General features: G+C 43.6%; 1 protein-coding gene across 1 annotated transcript in view; it reads left to right on the top strand.

The window, feature by feature from the left end:
• Positions 1–1423: 1423 nt before the first annotated feature.
• Positions 1424–22571, top strand: part of CYTL1 (cytokine like 1) — a 29188-nt gene continuing 8040 nt past the window's right edge. The window contains exons 1-2 of the mRNA XM_075346884.1: positions 1424–1647; positions 1735–1782. Of these exons, the coding sequence (XP_075202999.1) occupies positions 1504–1647; positions 1735–1782 (192 nt within the window). The 5' untranslated portion in view covers positions 1424–1503. The remainder of the gene's footprint in view (positions 1648–1734; positions 1783–22571) is intronic.

Raw genomic sequence — 22571 nt, forward strand, 5'->3', positions numbered from 1 at the left:
TACAAAAAAATTAGTGTTTGAGTTCACAGAGTTTGGGCGCTTTACATGTACAAAAAACTCATGTGAGCATCGCTGTGCTCAGGTACACTCGGTGCTTGACCCAGTGCGAGCCACTTGTGTAGCACCCACGGGGCAAGGGGTTAACTTTACTCATCGCCGGGCCGGTGATGTCGGGTCTGGGGATGTCATGGGTGGCCCGGCCCGGCTTCGTGGCCCCGAGGCGTACAATAAAAGGGAGGATGATGATGGTTGTTTGTCTCGTGATGCCACCTGTGGTGTGCAGCCAGGGATTAGCCATTGCTGCAGGTGCTGTCCTCTGGGGCGGATGGTGTCGCAGCTGGAATGGTTTAGCTCCCCAGAGGTGGAGCGGGCCTCAGGGATGGTGATAGGGTGGTAGTGATGGCGGGCGCGGAAGCGCCGGGCGCCGGCAAGGACAGGCGGACACAGTCTCTGCGGGTTCAAGGTTTCTTTACTCACAGTCCTGGATTATCCGGGAGATGCCAGTCACCTCTGTGATGGGCCCCAGTTGATCCCGAGCAATTGGACGTCACCGCCGGTGTTCCCACTGTGAGTCCTTTCTGGTCAGAATCCCTCCAATCCCGATGTATGTCTCAGCAGACCATGGAATCCGGTGTAGCTGTAGAGAACCCGGACCAAGCAACCTTCTCCAAGCCACAGGTTCTATGGTGCTCCCAGAAGTGTGAAGGTAGAGAGAATATGCCTGGACCGAAGTCCCGACTGTGTTCCTCACTCCAAGCTGTGCCCGGGGCTAACTGACTATGTGTGAAGATGCTCTTTTCCTTTTTCCCCAAGTGGTGCCCGCCCTCCAGGTGGCTGTGCTAGTGACTGGGTAAGTCCCATGCTTCGTAATGGCCACCCCCTATCTACGCCAGGCCATCCCCCCGGTGGGAAAGAACCTAACTGTTTGTGAATGTGAGAAACACCAGCAATTAATCTCTCCTTACCCAGGATGAGTACTACATCTTAAGGGAGATGCAGTAACCTGTGGCGACTGAAGCCTCAGGGGCGCCACACTTGCAGTGTGTGCATGGCTGGCACGGGTGGTAACAATAGCGTTATCAGATGTAGTGCGCACCCCCATCAGTGACTTACAACGAGGTTTAGGTCAAGTTTATGTCCAGAGCAGAACTTTATTTAAAGTCCGTCTGAACCCGCAAAACCCGAGCTTCCATGGTTTGCGCATCTCTGTTCCCTACATATTACGGAAATTGCATTGAAAATCCCTTAAACACGCACTGCTCTATGAAATAATTTTCTGTTCGTCATTCGTCTCCTTTTTGCAGGGGTTATGAAATCGTCGCTGTCTGATATTGCTGGTAATGTCCGCATTCTTCTCCCCTTGGCTGGGAGCCCAAAGCGTTGTTTTTCCCTTGGATTCAGCTGGTCATATAAATTGGTGCTGACTGCTCGGCTCTGTGTCCATTGATTTACAAATCTCAGTCGGAGGCACCAGCAGCTTATGCTGAAGAATTGGAAACAGTAATGAAGCTTTTCCTGGGTCTCTTAATCTTTAATATATTCTTTCTTTTCACCTCCTCTTCCCCCTCGACATGCTATTCAAAAGTTGTGTCTTTGAGCCAAGAAATCACCGAGTCTTTTGAAAAATTGTATAAGATTTTGAAATCTGTAAGTATCTGGAAAATTCTGGGGCGAGCAGTGAGAGGACTACAACACCTATCTTCCTATAACTTTTTTTAATGTCTTTTAAAACAGAGCCAGTGTAAAGATTCTCTGCCCACCACAATGTATCTGGACGTCGACGTAAGTACTGAGATTTTGTATCAACGGCTTAGATAGATGTAGCTGAGCTGAGTTTGTCATTGTGATTAGTGATGAGCGAGCACTGTCATGCTCGAGGGGCTCAGTACTCATCACCAACACTTTATGCTTGGACGGGTGAAACTCAAGTACCCGGGTACACTGGAAGTCAATGGGGAACTCGAGCATGTTTCCGAAAGACCTTCCGGAAAAATGCTTGAGTTCCCCATTGACGTCCATTCTACTTGGTACACGAGTAGAACCCGTCCGACTGTCCAACTGCTGGTTACAAATACCGAGCACTGAAGCATGGTAGTGATGCCACAATGGCTTTCTTTAGTTAATTTCTTACTAACTAAACTCACAGTGAATATAAAAGGGTAAGTGATACATTCAGCTCTGCTACATCTGCATCACAATGTTATATTTCACTTTATACATACAAGAGCATTTCAAAAAAATCAGTAAATTAGAATATCCTCAAAAAGTTAATTTATTTCAGTCATTCAATATAAAAGGGAAACGTATATATTAGATAGATTTATTACACACAGAGGGATCTATTCATATATAGTACTAGCTGTACTACCCGACTTCCACCGGGTTAATAACTGCTGTTAACAAAATAGAATGTATTAACAAAAATGTATTCTGCACACAAAAACCACAAAACAAATAGATAGAAATGTAATTATTAAAAGGCAAAAACTAAGCTAATAGAAGCATTTCACAACATATATTTCAGCACCACACATATTCCACACAGATTTACCGTATTTTTCGCTTTATAAGACGCACCTGATTATAAGACGCACACCCAAATTTGGTGAAGGAAAAGAGAATTTTTTTTTTTAATGTTAAATGGGGTCCATCTTATAATGCCAGTGTCCCTCTAACAAATCATATAGGGTATATGACCCTCATAGCCCCCCATCCTAAAATTAGCCCCTTTAATCTGGATATGGCCCCCTTATATTGAATATAGCCCCCTTGTGATTGCACACGTTCCCCTGTGCTGCCTATGGCCCCCTATGGATTGCATACATTCCCCTGTGCTGCCTATGGCCCCTTATGGATTGTATACATTCCCCTGTGCTGCCTATGGTCCCCTATGGATTGCACACGTTCCCATGTGCTGCCTATGGCCCCCTATGGATTGCATACATTCCCCTGTGCTGCCTATGGTCCCCTATGAATTGCACACGTTCCCCTCTGTTAGATAGCGCCCCCATAGTGCTGCCCATGGCCCCTATATAGATCGCACAAGTCCCCCTGTGTTAGATATCGCCCCCATAGTGCTGCCCATGGCCCCTATAGATCGCACAAGTCCCCCTGTGTTAGATATCGCCCCCATAGTGCTGCCCATGGCCCCTATAGATCGCACAAGTCCCCCTGTGTTAGATATCGCCCCCAGGCTGCTGTCCATAGTAAAATAAAACACTCTTTCCTTACCTCCTGCAGCGTTTATCTGCCTCCTGTCTTCCTCCGTGCTTCTCTTCCTTACTTCCTGGTTCTCAGTGCGGTCATGTGATCGGCACAGCAGACTGAGATCTCTGCCTGCCTGATCACAGTGGAAGCAGGGACATGGGGAGAAACGCTGGAGGGGGTAAGTAAAGCTTTTTTATTTTAGGATGAGCAGCAGCATGGGGGCCATATCTAACACAGGGGGGGCATGTACCATCACAGGGGCGCGCAGAGACATATAATAGGCACCGCTCCCCCAGCCCCTCACTGCGTGCGATTTCAGCACCACCGGAGATGGACAGCGGCTGTGCATATTATATGAGCGGGAGCAGGAGATCAAACGCTGCCGCCGCAGCATTCACCTGCCCCCAGCACAGCGCCCCCACCTCCCCTGGACCCTGCAGTATACATATATATACCCCCCGTATATTCAGCTTATAAGACGCACCCCCTACTTTCCCCCAAAATTTGGGGGAACAAAAGTGCGTCTTATAAAGCGAAAAATACGGTAACTAAATTGGCCAAGTAATGTGCTTCGTCTGTCTCTTTCCAGGTCTGTCTCTTTCCAGGTCTGTCTCTTTCCCCGTCTGTCTCTTTCCCCGTCTGTCTCTTTCCCCGTCTGTCTCTTTTCAGGTGTCTCTTTCCAGATCTGTCTCTTTCCAGGTCTGCCTCTTTCCTCATCTGTCTCTTTCCCTGTCTGTCTCTTTCCCCGCCTGTCTCTTTCTCCGTCTGTCTCTTTCTCCGTCTATCTCTTTCTTCGTCTGTCTCTTTCCCCGTCAGCAGCTTGGATTGTGGCCTCTCCACTCTTCCTCCAGACTCTGGGACCGCAATTCCAATGAAATGCAAAATATACTTTCATTCTGAAAACAACATCTTGGAGCACTGAGCAACAGTCCAGTTCTTTTTCTCTTTGACCCAGGTAAGACGCTTCTGACATTGTCTATTGTCATGAGTGGCTTGAGACAAGGAATGCGACAGTTGTAGCCAATGTCCTGTATACGTCTGTGCGTGGTGGCTCTTGAAGCACTGACTCCAGCAGCAGTCCACTCATTGTGAATTTCTCCCAAATATTTGAATGGCCTTTTCTTAACAATCCTATCAAGGCTGCAGTTATCCTAGTTGCTTGTGCACCTTTTTCTACCACACGTCTTCCTTCCACTCAACTTTCCATTAATATGCTTGGATAAAGCACTCTGTGAAGAGCCAGCTTCTTTAGCAATGACCTTTTGTGGCTTACCCTCCTTGAGGAGTGTGTCAATGACTGCCTTCTGGACATCTGTCAAGTCAGCAGTCTTTCCCATGATTGTGTAGCCTACTGAACAAAACTAAGGGACCATTTTAAATGCTTAGGAAGCCTTTGCAGATGTTTTGTGGTAATTATTCTAATTTTCTGAGATAGTGACTTTTGGGTTTTCATTGGCTGTAAGCCATAATCATCAACGTTAACGGAAATAAACAATTGAAATAGATCCCTCTGTGTGTAATGACTATATAATATATAGGAATAGTTCCCTCTGTGTGTAATGACTCTATATAATATATAGGATTAGATCCCTCTGTGTGTAATAACTCTATATAATATATAGAAATAGAACCCTCTGTGTCTAATGACTCTACATAATATATAGAAATAGAACTCTCTGTGTGTAATGACTCTATATAATATATAGAAATAGATCCCTCTGTGTGTAATGACTCTATATAATATATAGAAATAGAACCCTCTGTGTGTAATGACTCTATATAATATATAGGAATAGATCCCTCTGTGTGTAATGACTCTATATAATATATAGAAATAGAACCCTCTGTGTGTAATGACTCTATATAATATATAGGAATAGATCCTTCTGTGTGTAATGACTCTATATAATATATGTGTTTTCTTTTTGTATTGAATTACTGAAATAAATTAACTTTTTGAGGATATTCTAATTTATTGAGATGCCCTTCTACTTGCCAACTTTATTTTCATAATGCTGAATATTATATTATCTTTCCTTCCTTTGCTTTGGTGACTTCAAAAAGTGGATTATTTTTGTGCTGGTTTCACACATTTTTTATTGTGTTTGTCATTCTGTTATTTGCCACAAAAACACTGTAAAGAGATGACAACTTGATCTCAAAATGCATATTTTATTATTTTTTTATTTTGATTATATAAAATATATAAAAAAAAAAATTAATAACCGAAAAAAAAGGACAAAAAGGGAAATGGAGAATATCTCAGTGCTTTTCATAAGATAAAAAAAAAATAATTTTTTAAGAAAAGATAGAAAGAAACCTAAATGGATATCTGCCATGGTAGCGAGTTAAGGGGGCTTTACACGGTAGCGATATCGCTAGCAATTTGTAGCGAGCGTGTAAGTGGCCGCCCCCGTCGCGCATGCGATTGTTTGTGATCGCTGCCGTAGCGAACATTATCGCTACGGTAGCGTCACACGTACTTACCTGGTTGGCGGTGTCGCTGTGACTGCCGAACAATCCCTCCTTCAAGGGGGAGGGACGTTCGGCATCACAGCGACGTCACCACAACGTCACACAGCTGCCAGCCAATCAAAGCGGAGGGGCGGAGCTGAGCATGATGTAAACATCCCGCCCACCTCTTCCTTCCGTATTGGGGCCGGCGGCAGGTAAGGAGACGTTCCTCGCTCATGCGGTGTCACACATAGCGATGTGTGCTGCCGCATGAGCGATGAATCACAACGCTAAACAACCCTTAGCGATTTTTTAGTTTGGGACGACCTCTCCATGGTGAACGATTTTCACCATTTTTGAGGTCTCCTAAGGTCGCTGGTACCGTATTTTTCGGACTATAAGACGCACCGGACTATAAGACGCACCCTGGTTTTAGAGGAGGAAAATGGGAAAATAAAACTTTAAGCAAAAAATGTGGTCATGACACACTGTTATGGGGCGAGGATCTGCTGCTGACACTGTTATGGGGGTAATGTCCCCAAATTCTCTACTAAGGTACCCCAGCCTGGTAATGATCCTCCTGCCTTGTATATGATCCTGCTATAAACCCCCATCCTGCTCCTATACCAGCATCCTGCTCATATTCCCCCATCCTGCTCATATACTCCCATCCTGCTCATATACCCCATCCTGTTCATATACCCCGATCCTATTGATATACCCCCATCCTATTGGTATACCCCCCATCCATCCTGCTCATATTCCCCAATCCATCCTGTTCATATACTCCCATCCTGTTCATATACCCCCATCCTGCCTGCTCATATACTCCCATCCTGTTCATATACCCCCATCCTGTTCATATATTCCCATCCTGTTCATATACCCCCATCCTGTTCATATACCCCCATCCTGTTCATATACCCCCATCCTGCCTGCTCATATACTCCCATCCTGTTCATATACCCCCCATCCTGTTCACATACCCCCCATCCTGTTCATATAACCCCATCCTGTTCATATACCCCCATCCTGTTCATATACCCCCATCCTGCCTGCTCATATACTCCCATCCTGCTATATGCCCCCATCGTGCTCATATACCATCCTGGTATATGGCCTGTATCCTATAGTACAGAGAAAAAAATAAACATTTATACTCACCTTTTCCTCACTCCCTGCAGCACCGATCACATCTTCCTCTCTGGCACGCTGATCTGTGTGTGTAGAGCCGTTCCCCTGCTGCATCGCGATGTCTTCCTGTCTGTGTAGATCAGCTGATCAGCTCAGCACAGATCAGCTGACCGGCACAGACAGGAAGACATTGCGTGCTGCAGGGGAACAGCTCCACACACGGTGACGGGTGAGTGTACTGATTCACTGCACCCCGCGCTGGTAATGACGCGCGGGGGGCAGTGAATACAGCCGCACATGATCACTCCAGGCTGTAATTGCCAGGGGTGATCATGCGGCCGGCTCTTTGCTATGCGCGCGTCCCCGCTCATCCTCCCGCCCACCTGTCAGCGCCGGCTTCTGCGCTGAGAGATGGGCGGGAGGATGGGCGTGCATATGTAATGAGCGGGCCCACGTGGTCACGGCAGGCGCTGCTGCTGCCTGCTCGTGCCCCCGATGACCCGCAGCACCCTCATTCCCAGCCGCAACCCTATAGTCAGACCATAAGACGCACCCCCAACTTTCCCCCAACATTTGGGGGAAAAAAAGTGCGTCTTATGGTCCGAAAAATAGTATCACACGCTGCGATATTGTTAATGACGTCGGATGTGCGTCACTAACAATGTGACCCCGACGATCAAACATTAACGATATCGTAGCGTGTAAAGCCCCGTTTACTGTTGGAAGTGCGCTGCAAACTTTACAATTGCTGTCATACATTTGTGCACTGTCAAAGGGGGTTTTTTTGTGTGTAAGAAAAAAACAGTTTATCGCCCATGTAGGTGGTTGTCAAAAACCATACTATTTACCAAAAACATAGAAATTTCTATATTGAAGTGTAACTATCATTTAATTTTCTTTTTAACCCTTTATGACCGGAGTATTTTCAGAGGGTTTTCTCCCTCCCTTTCTTCCAAGAGCCATAACTTTTTTTTTCTATTTCTGTAGACATAATCATGTGAGGGTTTGTTTTTTGCAGGACAAGTTGTGCTTTTTAATGAAACCATTCATTTTATCATATGATGCACTGGAAAGTAGGAAATAGAATTCCAAATATAGTGCAATTTCCCAAATTTTTTTTTGGGGGGGGGGTTATTTACCATGTTCACGGTTAAACTGATTTTTCCTGGTCAGCATGATTACATAAATGGTGAACATGTATACATTTTGTTTTATTTAACCCCCTCCTCATAATGGTCATTTTCTGATTTTCTTTTTCATTTTTTCCTCCCCTTCTTCCAAAAGCCATAACTTTATTTTTCCGTCAATATATCCATATGAGGGCTTGTTTTTTTTGTGGGACAAGTCGTACTTTGGAACCACCATTCATTCTACCACATAGTTTACTGGAAAACAGGAAAAAAAATTAAACGTGCTTTGAAATTGCAAAGAATGAGCAATTCCACCATTGTTTGGGGTTTTTTGTTTTTTCTTTTTACCATGTTCACTATATGATTAAACTGACCTGACAATATGATTCTTCAGGTCAGTACAAATACGTAGATACCAAACACGTACAATTATTTATTTATTTAAGTGGTGAAAAAAAATTAAAATTTGTTAAAAAAAATATATATTTTTGCTTGTGTCACAATTTTTTAAGAACTGTAACAGTTTCATTTTTCAGCATCAGGGGATGTGTGAGGGATTATTTTTTGTGCCCTGAGCTTGTGTTTTTACTGACACCATTTTGCGGTAGATGTGATGTTTTGATCGCCTCTTATGCAGTGCCTTGCGAAAGTATTCAGCCCCCTTGAATTCTTTAACCTTTTCCCAAATTTCAGCCTTCAAACATAAAGATAACAATTTTAATGTTATGGTGAAGAATCAACAACAAGTGGGATACAATTGTGAAGTTGAACAAAATTTATTGCTTATTTTAAACTTTTTTAAAAAAATAAATAACTGAAAATTGGGGCGTGTAATATTATTAGTCCCCTTTACTTTCAGTGCAGCAAACTCACTCCAGAAGTTGATTGAGGATCTCTGAATGATCCAATGTTGTCCTAAATACTTAAATTAAAGAGTCTTTGAATTTACCAAGTATGAAAATACCCAAGAGACAACGTGATTGAAATGTATAAACATTTTATTTTCAATAAATTCATAGGGTATAACATAGACAATAAACAAGAAAAGAACCAGAGTATGAGGAGTGATGAAGGGGAAGAAACCACACGTGACCCAGGGAAGGATATCATATCTCACAGAGGATCTGCACAGATGCTTAGATAAGCAACTAAATACCCACATGCAAGTGCAAAGAGTTGCTAGCAAGGAGAAGGACAATGTCTCGATGCATAGCCTAACAAGGCAGAGTAGCTTACCCAGCTGGCAGATCACCAATTTTGACCCTGGTATACACGTGGGGACCGGCGTCCCGACACGTGTTTCGCGTGTGGAGTCCCCCGACGAAGCACACCACGCGAAACACGTGTTGGGACGCCGATCCCCACGTGTATACCAGGGTCACTCCTCATACTCTGGTTCTTTTCTTGTTTATTGTCTATGTTATACCCTATGAATTTATTGAAAATAAAATGTTTATACATTTCAATCACGTTGTCTCTTGGGTATTTTCATACTTGGTAAATTCAAAGACTCTTTAATTTAAGTATTTAGCATTTTTGAGTTGTTGCCTATTATATGTTACCTACGGTTCCTTTATGTTTTATAATGTTGTCCGAAATGACTGATGATGATAAATATAAGCCACCTACGTGTAATCAAGTCTCCGTATAAATGCTCCTGCTCTGTGATAGTCTCACTGTTCTGTTTAAAGTGCAGATAGCATCATAAAGACCAAGGAACACAACAGGAAGGTCAGTGATACTGTTGTGGAGACGTTTAAAGCCGGATTAATTACAAAAAGATTTCCAAAACTTTAAACATCCAAAGTAGCACTGTGCAAGCGAAAATATTGAAAAGCTGTAGCTTTTAATTGCAATATTGCGGTGGCCAGAAATATCTATTTCTGGTGCTTTGATTTTTAAACTCTTTACGCCATGAACAGATTGGATCAATTTATTTTATATTTTGATGGCTCAGACTTTTACAAATGCAGCAATACCAAATATGTATATTTTTTAATTATTTTTTTTACATATTTTTTACAACTTTTTTTTCACTTTTAACTGTGTTTAATAGTCCATTTAGGGGACTTGAATCTGTAATCCTTTGATCACTTGTGCTATACATGGCAGTGCATGAGCAATGGTATGTATAGCAGAAATCACAACTGCCTATGAACGCAGGCCATGCGTCGGCATTCAGAGGAGAATCATAATGACAGGTACGGGGGTCATCAGCAGTCCCCCGGCTGTCATGTCATGACAACATATCAGTGAACCAATGGTCATGTGGATATCAAAAACGAAGAAACTTCAGCTCTCCCCTCTTCACTCCCAAATCTTACCTCCGGTGCACGGAAACACCCTGACCTGGGTGGGAACACATGAAGAAAGGAAGAAATTCCAGCAACTTCAGGAGAAAGTAGAATTTTCTTAAAAAACAGTTTCTTTATTGGTAATAAAAATTATTATTACCAATAAAGAAACTGTTTTTTAAGAAAATTCTACTTTCTCCTGAAGTTGCTGGAATTTCTTCCTTTCTTCAATGGTCACGTGGAGTGACGCACCCTCTTGCCAACACTTGTTAAAGGGAATCTGTCACCAGGTTTTTGCCACCTAATCTGAGACCAGCATGATGTAGGGGAAGAAATCCTGATTCCAGCGGTGTGTGACTTACTGGGCTGCTTAGTGTAATTTTGATAAAATCACTGATTAATCAGCAGTAGATTATCATTACAGAACTAATTGGCTTGCTGCAGGTAGTCCAACATATTCATGTGCTCTGTATAACTGCTAGATCTGCAGCAGAGAAAACACTGATTTTATCAAAATGACAGCAAACAGCACAGTAAGTGACACATCGCTGGAATCTCTGTCTCTACATTATGCTGCTCTCAGATGGGTGACAGGGTGCATTTAAATAATACTGTTAGTGATTGACAGGCACATGATGGCTGATTAAATCAGCTGTCATGTTCAGGGAAAGGTTCGGACTTGGCATGCAAGCCCACATCTAAGACAGGGACACGGCATATGACATACATGTACAACATATGTCATAAAGGGGTTAAGTGGTGAAAAAAAATTGGAAATTTGTAAAACAAAATTTTGCTGGTGTACACTTTCCGAGACCCATAAACACTTTCCATTTTAGGGATATGGGGCTGTGTGGGGGCTTGTTTTTTGTGCCCTGAGCTGATGTTTTTAATTATACCATTTAGGGTAGATACAATGCTCTGATCGCCTCTTATTGCATTTTATTGCAATGTTGAGGTGGTCAAAAAACCCATAATTTTGTTGTTAAAATTTATTTTATGTTGTCTAACCAACCAGAATAATTTATTTTATATTTTGATAGATCAAACTTTTACAAATGCAGCAATACCAAATATATGTATTTGTTATTATTTATACTAATTTTTTTCTAATGGGGCAAAAGGGGGGTGGTTTGAACATTTGTGGGGGGGGGTTCAGATATTTTTACTGTATTTAATAGTGCAATAGTCCCATTAGGGGACTTGAAGCTATGATCATCTGATAGCTTGTGCTTCACATATTAGTGCATGGGCACTGCTATGTATAGTGAAAATCCTGATCTCCTATGAATGTCAGCAAAACGCTGTTTTCACAGGAGTTTTTTAATGACAGGCATGGGCTTCTTCAGCAGAACCTCGGATCTCATGTCAAGAGATAGTAACACAGTAGATAAAGTGGTAACAATCTAAGAGGACATGCATCGTGACACGACTGATTTAGGTAACTTATGCATTTGCCTCTTTCATCGGGTTCAGAGGCAAGGCGAGACAGTCACACAATAGGTGAATGCATTGTAGGAAGAAACAGCTCATATTAACAAGAAGACTGAAGTTGAATATGAGGGGCTAAGCCCAATGGAAGAAGTGTTAAGGGACCAGTTGGTTGCAAGCCTGAGAGACACCTATCTGAGACAGGCCCTGAAGGAACATCTACTCTATGAGTTTCCTAGAGGTTTGAGCTGAAGTGAAGGTACGGAAACAGGAAACCGAAACTGTGGCTGTCATTGTCTGGAGACACAGAACAACCTACTTAGGGAGTAAGGAACCAAACTGTGCTCGTGAATTGCGGCAGGAGATCTGAGAAGAGCTGTCAAGTGTAAAGACCACTTCAACTGCTCCAGAATTATGCTAAGTTCACAAGTGTCAACAGCGGCCAATGATGGGTTATCCCCACCTAGAGATCATCAAGTCGGGCCTAACCACTCACCAGAAGGGCACGAGATTGAATGGTGGGTCTGTGGAGGAAAAGGGCATACTGTATATCAAGGAGTTACCTGACCTGATATGGTCAACCATCAAGGGGGCCTGAAAGCTCCGAAGATGATATCTCCAAAAGTACTACCTGGGCCAAACTGAACAGACAAAGGATTTGCTGTCTAATGGATATGGGGTCTTAGTGACTACAATTCCAGAAGTGTATATTCACCAACAGCTCCCAAACATCACCCAATCATTCATCTGATAGATGCAAACCATTTACCCATTCTTCTAGCGGGAGTGGTTTTCATGGATATACAGGTGTGCGGACAGGTATAGGAAGGAAGTGCATTGTCTTAGGGAAGGACCCTATTGGGGATGGGATAGACCAATTGTGACATTGGGGATGAATGTCTTAAAAGATGTAGGGTAGTTGCTGCAAACAGTTGTTGTGGGAACAATTGGAAGTGGGCAACGCAACATTGCCCCAGTAGAATTATAATCCAGCAGCTGGTCAGGGCCTGTGAGAGTCAAAAATCTTAGGCGCTTCTCAAGCCCTGAGAAAGATAGTGGTAACCACTTCTTCTACAATGATTTTACCACATGGTCATACAGACAGTGCTCGCGATTCCTGTCTGGGTTCATACCTTCTTAGAAGAAATAGAAGTCCACATTGCACTCAAAAGGACTGCGTAAGTGATGCCGGGACTGTTAGTAGCATCTACCCAGGCGACAGTGAGCCAGGGACACGTTCCAATAAGGTGCCTCAATTTCAATGGAAAGAGCTTGCGGCTGGCACCAAGAAAAGTAATAGTGCAAGTTTAGGTGATGCAGGAGAACCTCACCAAAGCAGTTAACCTGGCTCTAGTGAACAGATCTCCTTGGACATTAAAGGTGTCCATGAAATAGGACAGAATGAGCTATAAAGCCAAAAGTGGGTGTAATATATTGGAATAGTTGGAGGCAGATTTATCTGAGTTCTCTCCCAAACAAGTCAGACAGGTGAAAGATGTGCTAGGACAATACCAGGAAGTGTTCATCCGACATGATGATGACTTTGGGTGCACAGATTACATCCAGCATGAGATCCCCAAGGGAAATATAGCCCCAACATGGGAGAGATATCATCAGATTGCACTCCAGCTGTATCAGGAAATGAAGGATCTGTTGGCACAGATGTTACTGAATGGGGTGATATGAGAAAGCCAGAGTCCCTAGGCTGCGCTCATTGTGTTGGTCATGAAAAAGGATGGTACTTTGACGTCTTGTGTGAACTATTGATGACTGACTGCCTGCATAGTTTGGGACTCTTACCCTTGCTAAAAGTAAAAGAGTCCCTGCTGCCATTAGGGAAAGCAAAATACTTCACTTTTCTCTATTTGACCAGTGGCTACTGGCAAGTCCCCATGGCCAGGCATGACTGGTCAAAGATGGCATTTATACTCCCTATGAGACAATTCATTTTTAATAAGATGGTTGTTAGATTAACTAATGATCTAGGGACAATCCATAAACTGATGAATAGTAGTCTTGGTGACTTGAATTTCTAAGCGACTCTGATATACCTGAATAACATTGTGGTATACCCTGCAACTTTCGAAGAGCATCATGGTCAGTATGGAAAAGTGTTGGAGTGGCTCCGCAAACATGGATTGAATTGGAATTGTCAACTGTTCCAGAAGGACATTGAGTAACTGTGGCACACGATATCTAGCAAAGACATTTATCCCACAAAGGAAAAGGTGGCTGCCATGCAAAAGTGGTGTACTCCAACTACTCTTGAGAGAGTAAAGAGTGTTCCTTAGTGTCTTTTGATACAAATGGAGATTCTTAGAAGACTTTTTGGAAACTGCAGTTCCCTGCTTGAGCTGTTGAGAGGAACAGCAGGAGGCCCCAAGAGTCGGCCGATTGAGGGAATGTCTAAACAAGAACAGGCCTTCTGGGCATGGAAGCTTGCATTAACAGATGCCTCTATCTTGGTTTAAGCATACTTTCACAACTGTTCATGTTGTACACTGCTGGGAGTCTCTATGGCTTCAGTGTCATGTTGGCCGAAGACTAGGATGAGCAGGAACTAGTGATTGTCCATGCCAGCTGATCCCTACAGGACACATAGAGAAATCCCAAGAACTACAGCTCTTTCAAACTTGAGCTACTGGCCCTGGTATGGGCCATGATCAAGAAATTTGTAGAGTATCTTATGAAGTCTGAAGTTTTTCTGCAGATTGATAGCAACCCACTAGCTCATAAGAAAAAAAAACTAGGAGCATTAGAAGAATTGTGGGTTGCAAGAATGAGGTGCCCACGATATGAATGGATACACCTCCAGGTGGTTGACCCAGAGTTTTTAAACCTGCGGAAATGGGTGACCTTATGCCTGAAGCCTAGTTGAAATGAATAATCGACCTTGTCTAGCAGTGCGTTACAGACTCTTGGACAATGGGAACAGCTGTGTATGAAAAATGGCCTGTTATATACAGGTGGATACGGGTACTGAAGGAATTTGAGACAACGTGGCAAGTGGTTATTTCAGAAGGGAAGGCGCTCAATGTGTCAAAAATAGGTCATGAGAGGGGCACTTATTTTGGAACAGAGTATCTACAATGGTGTGTATTGGCCACAGCTACATTGAGTGATGGAAGAATGTTTGCCAGAAGTCTTCCAATGTGTGCTGACTAAACCTCTAGAGCAGTGGAAAGCCACACAGGTAATACGGCCATTGGTAGTTTTGATAGTAGACTATCTCACAATTAACCTATCAAACAATGGTTGTAGGTACTACCTAATGATGATAGATCATTAGACAAAGTTGCAGTGGTGACAACTACCAGGATTCAAACAGCTGAGTGGGTTGCCTGTGCTATCTGACATGATTACATTAGTGTATATGGATGCCCGAAGAGAATCCATTCTCATCAAGGAACCTGTTTTAAATGTAAAGTCGTGGAAGAACTACACCAACTGTAAGGTATTTAAAAGTCCAGAACAAGGACCTATTACCCTCAGGGAAATGGACCTGTGAACGTTTAAACAGAACGTTGCTACAGATGCTGAGCACTTTGGAAGATTACCAGAAAATGAAAGAGGCTGAATTTGTACCAAAACTCATGTGGGTGTATAATAATAGGGTTCATGCCATAACAGGTTACACCTCCTACACATTGCTCTTTGATCATAAGTCATAACGGCTGGAAAATTACTGATTTGGACCTCAATCCCGATGAAGATTGTACCAGGATGAATACTTCCACTTGGGTATACATCACCCTGAAGTAACTCCGATGCAGGAACTACCACTACAAAAGCAAAAAGCAAATTCGATTACAGATGGGATGTATTTCCTCATCTGGTGACAAAAAGAGTGCACACTGAAAACCCTGTGTATGAGTTCCAACCTGAGGGAGAAGATGAAGAACCTGGAAAAAAACTACTCAATAACACACTTGGTCCCTGTGTGTCTGAAAGGGAGAGGGTGACTGAACCCTTGAGGGAACAAAGGAATTCTGTACCAACAATGCCTGCAGCTCATAAAGACGAGGTGTGGGTAGTACCTACTGTGCCAAGAGAAGAAACACTACTACCCCAAAAATCTCAGAGGATATGTTAATGGCTGAACTCTCAGAAGGAGTATCACAAGGCCCAAGTACTTCAGAAGGAACAGGTCAGGAGGGGCCTCGCAGAACTGAACTTGCCAACGAAGTACGCAGAAGATTACTTCATCTGGCAGTTCATCATGCAGGAGACAAAGGAGCATGCTCAAGTACTGAAGACACTGGGGATGCCCCAATGAGCATCTAAAGTTTAAGTAACCTTTCTCACCCAACGACTGGTGATTTTAAAGAGGGGGAAAAAGTAAGAAAGTGGAAGACTGTTAAGTCTGGAATGCAATGTGAATCTTATGTAACATGACATTGTCATCTGCTCAATGGAGATTGTAAGGATGGGAACAGAAAGGAATCTGCTCAATGGAGATTGTAAGGATGGGAACAGAAAGGAACCAAGTAAGAACTAAGAAAAGTTATGTTGCCAAGTAGGAAGGCAAGGATCACAAGGACATGTGACCTATTTGACCAGGGCAGAGGAGGAGTTGAGATATAGCCTTGTGTCAGGGTGGCTGAACTGCCTTATAGCCACATCTATGGGAACGTGAGGCTAGTGTGCCGCCCCTGTGCCAGCAGCCGTGCTGCTCGCATCCGGATCTGCGATATGGCTCGAGGGACTCTACCGGACCTGGGGGTCACGCGGACACTTCGAATAAAAGGGGGACGTATTTGTACGGGGGTTGTTGAAAACTGTTGTGACGCCACCCACGGTGTGTGGTGAGATGTAGCACCACCGACCGCTGCTGCTGTGGGGCTCCCAGGGCCGATGGGCTGGCAGCTGGATGTTAACCTGTCCATGGGCAGGCATGGATGCCCCGGGGCCCAATGTCTCTGTGCAGGGGATGATAATGGCAGGGGCCGGCGCACCCAGTCAGGCCAGGAATGTTACTCACTGTTGAATCAATCAGACAAGTCTTTTGGTAAACCAAGGTGATGGTGGCCAGCAGAAGGGTGTATCTGGTCCCACACCCGGGCTGATGGTCACTGCCCCTTTCCTCTGCACTTTGTGTTTTCTTGTGTAGACTTCCCGGTGTGAAACGCAGGATTCCGCTCCCGGTCCTCTGGTTGGGAGCCGTGCCCATCAGACGCTGACCCGTGGGATCTAACGGGCCCTGGCGGATGCCCTATCCCTCTCTGTGGGTGGTTGTCTACTTTTCGGGACTTAGGTTGGGACAGGATCTGGAATCCTGCCCTCAATCGGTTAATTAGCTAGGCTGTCAGTGCCGGTCCTGGCTGCAGGGTCCAAGTACCCCCTTGTGTGCACGGTTTCCGGGTCGGTTCTCCGATGTCGGTAGCGGCAGGCTACAACCCTGCCCCAGTCAACCTCGGATCTGCTGAGCTGTCTTCCCGTCTCCTGCTGGCGGTGACCACCGTCTGCCACCTAGATAATGTGTCAGGGCTCCGACCCTGACACCTGTCAGCTTCTCCTCCTCACTCCAACTCCACTCAAACTTATATGGCTGTTTTCCCGCCCTGGCTCTCCAGACCCCTAGGTGGACGTTTCCTTTCCGCCTGGTCCCGCCCACTGGTGTGTCTGTCCTTCCCTGGGGGGTGACTAGGGTTTTGTCGGCTGATTTAACCCTGTGTGGGAATGGTGTTGTGCGGGGGGGGGGGCCTATTCTGTGTGACTACCTGGTTTTGCCAGGGCGTCACACTAGCAGGATGAGATCCTTAGTCATAACCAAGAAGCCCGATTAAAGTATTGGAAAACCACATAAGTAGTGCAGTAGGATCAGATGAGCGATTTAAGACAGGAGGCGTACTTAAAGGAACCGTTGATTGGGTGAGTGGTTAAAGGCAGGAGGCCAACTTAAAGAAACGATCAATTGAGTGAGCAGTTGAAGGCAGGAAGACTAGTTATTGAAACGGGAAATTGCCCAGATGAGCAGAAGGCCAGTAAGGTCCACTTAATGGGACAGTTAATGCTCAGGAGATCAGCGAGGCCAAGAAGACCCAATTAAAGGGATAGTTAGAACTCAGGAAGCAGCAAGGCCAGGAGGCCTACTTAAAGGTAAGGTCGATCATGTGAGATGAAGGGCCAGGAGGCCTATAGAATGATATGTAAGTGACTTGGGCTGAACACTAAGAGACGAAATAGCTCATAGGTACAGGAATCTAACCGTGGACTGTATTTTAGGACTTTTGGTCTAACAGGGAAACAGAAGGGGATCCTGTTAGAGCCTGTCACGGTTACTGCTACGGATAGTCTGAGGGGTTAGGTAAAGGCTTATATAGGGATGATACAAACTAGATCCCTGCACTACAGATGTATATAGATGTGCTGGTAATCCCCAAAGGGGTATGGTACAATTCCTGTGTGCGTGTGTGCAGACTGCAAGAACACATGGTCGGCGCACAGACGCAGCCAGGAATTGTACCATACCCCTTTGGGGATTACCAGCACATCTATATACACCTGTAGACATATCACACAGAAGAAAGGTAGGCGATCATATGGTCCAAAAATATTTTTAATAATTAGTGCAGAGAGGTGAAAAAAGGGTAAGGCAAAAAACGGATTACATCACCACAGTCGTGGGGTAAGAAACATACTTAGATGTACATACAGTTGCTGGCACAACAGTGCATAATAGATGTAAAAATTACACATGTATTACCATATTCAAAATTGTGTAGCAAATACACCACAGACACGGATATTAGATGGCACATACGATAGCACCAGAAACCTATCCATAGACTGCACATCATAAATGATCCATTCCCCTTTGGGCAGGAGGTTTATACATACAGAGAACTATGACATGTGCATGTGCCTATGTCGGTTCACAAAGATCAGCACAATCACAGAAGAAGCACATTAATAAATAAGTACATAATAGTGGAGACTATACCATCACAAGAATTCCCACTAGAAGGATATATGAAATCCAAAAAAGATGCTCCAGCTAATTGATACGATCATAGAAAACCGACAGAGGCACCCGTCCATGTATATCCGCCCAAAGGGATAAGGCAGTCAGAGTACAACACATTGGATACCAATGTACCATGAATAAACCGCTTCCACAAAGAATTGTTTGAAAATGGTAAACAATACAAAGGATCACTGTTGATCAAGATAGGCCAGCACAATGAACATTACCTAGACAAATATCGCTGCGGTGGTAATGCGCCCGATGCGCATTTCGGAGTGTACCTTCGTCAGGGGGCGTGACCGGAAGGGAAGGGGGGTGCCTTTAAAAGGCCTCAATCCCCAGCTGATTGGGCAGACATGACAACGCATCCGAAGCCGGCCAGGCGGAAGTCCCACCTCACAGACGCGTCATGGCCACAGAGGACGCCGGGTAAATAAACCAGCGTCCATGTAACCATAGAGACGCGCCCGGGAGACACGGAAATCCAGGCGGGCGACGCATGCGTAGACCACACAACCAGGTGGGGAAAGACATTATATATAATAGATAAGATACAGAAAGTGGTGCACACATTTTAGACAAACAATGTTGGTAGATCGCATCACACTAGAGAGTTCGTCATACTAATTAGCATATAACCCCCATAGAAGACAATGAAGACTGGAAAAAACTAATGGTCCATATTACCATAGAACGATCATAATATGATATAATACCACCGCCTAAAAAAGGCACCACAAAAAGAATTATTCAGGAACAACTACATACACATTGTTCTAGACGTCAAATATTGTACAATTAATCATAATCAAGGAATTCCATAAAGACATATGTATTTATAAAATAAAATAAATGCCTACAATGAAGCATATAATACAGCACAAGGCCAAAAACAAAAAAATAATAAATATATATACATGTCATATGGAAAAATACAAAAACAATTGTACGACAATAGCAGTCCTGTATTCTTGATCTCGTAGTTCAAGGTAGTCAGATCCGCTTCACTGTCACGTACAGGGGGACGATAAACACATATCGAACCACTCCAAAAAACAGATGCACCATACACAATGAAAAAAGGCCTGGAAAGAATAATAAAAATTAAAAACAATTAAAATAAAAAATTAGAAAAACACCCTGCATTTAAAGAAAAGGAATGAAGCTCATGTTTTCATTCAGCCCATGGGGCTGTACTGTACGCAGACGCCAAATCCATTGTGTCTCCAATCGTGCTAACCGCTGACTAATATAGCCACCACGAATATCCACATCCAACGTGTCAATTCCACGGACCAAAAACTTACTAGAATCAGACTCATGGAACAGCTTGAAGTGCCGTGGAATGGTCTTAAGAGTTGACACGTCAGCGTGGTCCCGTGAGGCTTCAATCCCCAAAATGTGCTCACGAACCCGTACTTTTAGTTGCCGGGTCGTGAGCCCAATATAAATCTTGGGGCAAGGGCAAATGCCATAATATATCACGGACTTAGACTCACAGGTGATCCTCTTAATGATCTTAAAATTTTTTGTAGAAGAGGAATCACAAAATATGTCAGTCCGCGATACATTAGGGCATACAACGCATTTTCCACATGGAAAACAGCCGCCCCTAGCAATAGGTACATTGGGAAAAATTGGAGCTGAGATATTATCGTGGAGACTACGAACCAGGTAATCCTTAAGATTCCTGGCTCTACGTAGAGTAATCTGTGGTCTCTTGGGCAGAATTTTAGCCAATGTTGGGTCAGCCTGTAAAATAGGCCAAGATTTAGTCAACACCTCCCGAATAGCAGTGTGTTGGCTACAATAGTTAGTAATAAATCTAACAGATGTTTCACTGCTTCTTAATCTCCTGGAGTACAACAATTGATTCCTAGTGGAATATTTCGCTCTATGATAAGCACGCTTAATCATACGCTTGCTGTATCCTCTTTCGATTAATCGCCTAGTCAACTCAGCCGCCTGCATTTCAAAGTCACCATCATTAGAACATAACCTGCGAATACGCAGAAATTGACCAGCGGGTACGGAACATATCATATGTGGCGGATGGAAAGATGACGCATGAAGTAGAGTATTAGTAGCAGTGGATTTACGATGTAATTTCGACTGTAAACAGTCATCAGAGTCCCTATATACCAGTACATCCAAAAATGCGATGGAATTGGCAGAGCTTTGATGGATAAGATGGATGTTGCGAGTGTTGGAGTTCAAATCCCTAATAAACAATAAAAGAAAATCGGGGGTCCCCTGCCAGATAAGGAAAATGTCATCGATGTACCGAGTCCATAAAAGGACTCGGCCCATCGACGACTCCAAATCAGACAGGGGGAGGTCCCTCTCCCACAGCCCCAGGAACAAATTTGCATAAGCTGGCGCAAAAGAAGCGCCCATCGCTGTACCCTGGAGCTGGAGATAGAAGGACCCCTTAAAAACAAAAAAATTATGTGTCAGGGAGAACTCCAACAATCGCAACACCAAATCAATAAATTTAGATGATAAATTACTCATACTTAGATAAAATTTCACTGCTTCAATTCAATACTGCTACGGATAGTCTGAGGGGTTAGGTAAAGGCTTATATAGGGATGATAGAAACTAGATCCCTGCACTACAGATGTATATAGATGTTCTGGTAATCCCCAAAGGGGTATGGTACAATTCCTGCGTGCGTGTGTGCAGACTGCAAGAACACATGGTCGACGCACAGACGCAGCCAGGAATTGTACCATACCCCTTTGGGGATGACCAGCACATCTATATACACCTGTAGTCAGCATCAGATAGCCGGCCTGTGTCAGTTTGAGGTTACATAATATAATTCTTTGGATTTTGGAATAATCATTCAGTGCAACATGGCACTTTCCCTATTTGAATTGATTCTGACACACAGGCTACATGAATACTATAACTAACTATCCTTTGAATATACCTACATTTACTTAATCCTGGATATGTGTCGGACATCATTGATTCATGCCACTAAGAGACACATAGGATCCTGTGACCATACATACAGTCGTATGAAAAAGTTTGGGCACCTCTATTAATGTTAACCTTTTTTCTTTATAACAATTTGGGTTTTTGCAACAGCTATTTCAGTTTCCTATATCTAATAACTGATGGACTGAGTAATATTTCTGGATTGAAATGAGGTTTATTGTACTAACAGAAAATGTGCAATCCGCATTTAAACTAAATTTGACCGGTGCAAAAGTATGGGCACCCTTATCAATTTCTTGATTTGAACACTCCTAACTACGTTTTACTGACTTACTAAAGCACTAAATTGGTCTTCTAACCTCATTGAGCTTTGTGTATCCAATCATGAGAAAAGGTATTTAAGGTGGCCACTTGCAAGTTGTTCTCCTATTTGAATCTCCTATGAAGAGTGGCATCATGGGCTCCTTAAAACAACTCTCAAATGATCTGAAAACAAAGATTATTCAACATAGTTGTTCAGGGGAAGGATATAAAAAGTTGTCTTCAAAGATTTAAACTGTCAGTTTCAACTGTGTGGAACATAGTAAGGAAATGGAAGAACACAGGTAAAGTTCTTGTTAAGACCAGAAGTGGCAGGCCAAGAAAAATATCAGAAAGGCAGAGAAGAAGAATGGTGAGAACAGTCAAGGACAATCCACAGACCACCTCCAAAGACCTGCAGCTTCATCTTGCTGCAGATGGTGTCACTGTCCATCGGTCAACAATACAGCACACTTTGCACAAGGAGAAGCTGTATGGGAGAGTGATGCGAAAGAAGCCATTTCTGCAAGCACGCCACAAACAGATTCGCCTGAGGTATGCAAAAGCACATTTGGACAAGCCAGATACATTTTGTAAGAAGGTCCTGTGGACTCATGAAACAAAGATTGAGTTGTTTGGTCATACAAAAAGGCGTTATGCATGGAGGCAAAAAAACCACGGCATTCCAAGAAAAGCACTTGCTACCCA

The sequence above is a fragment of the Anomaloglossus baeobatrachus genome, chromosome 1 (genome assembly GCF_048569485.1).
Source record: "Anomaloglossus baeobatrachus isolate aAnoBae1 chromosome 1, aAnoBae1.hap1, whole genome shotgun sequence".
NCBI classification, from domain to species: domain Eukaryota; kingdom Metazoa; phylum Chordata; class Amphibia; order Anura; family Aromobatidae; genus Anomaloglossus; species Anomaloglossus baeobatrachus.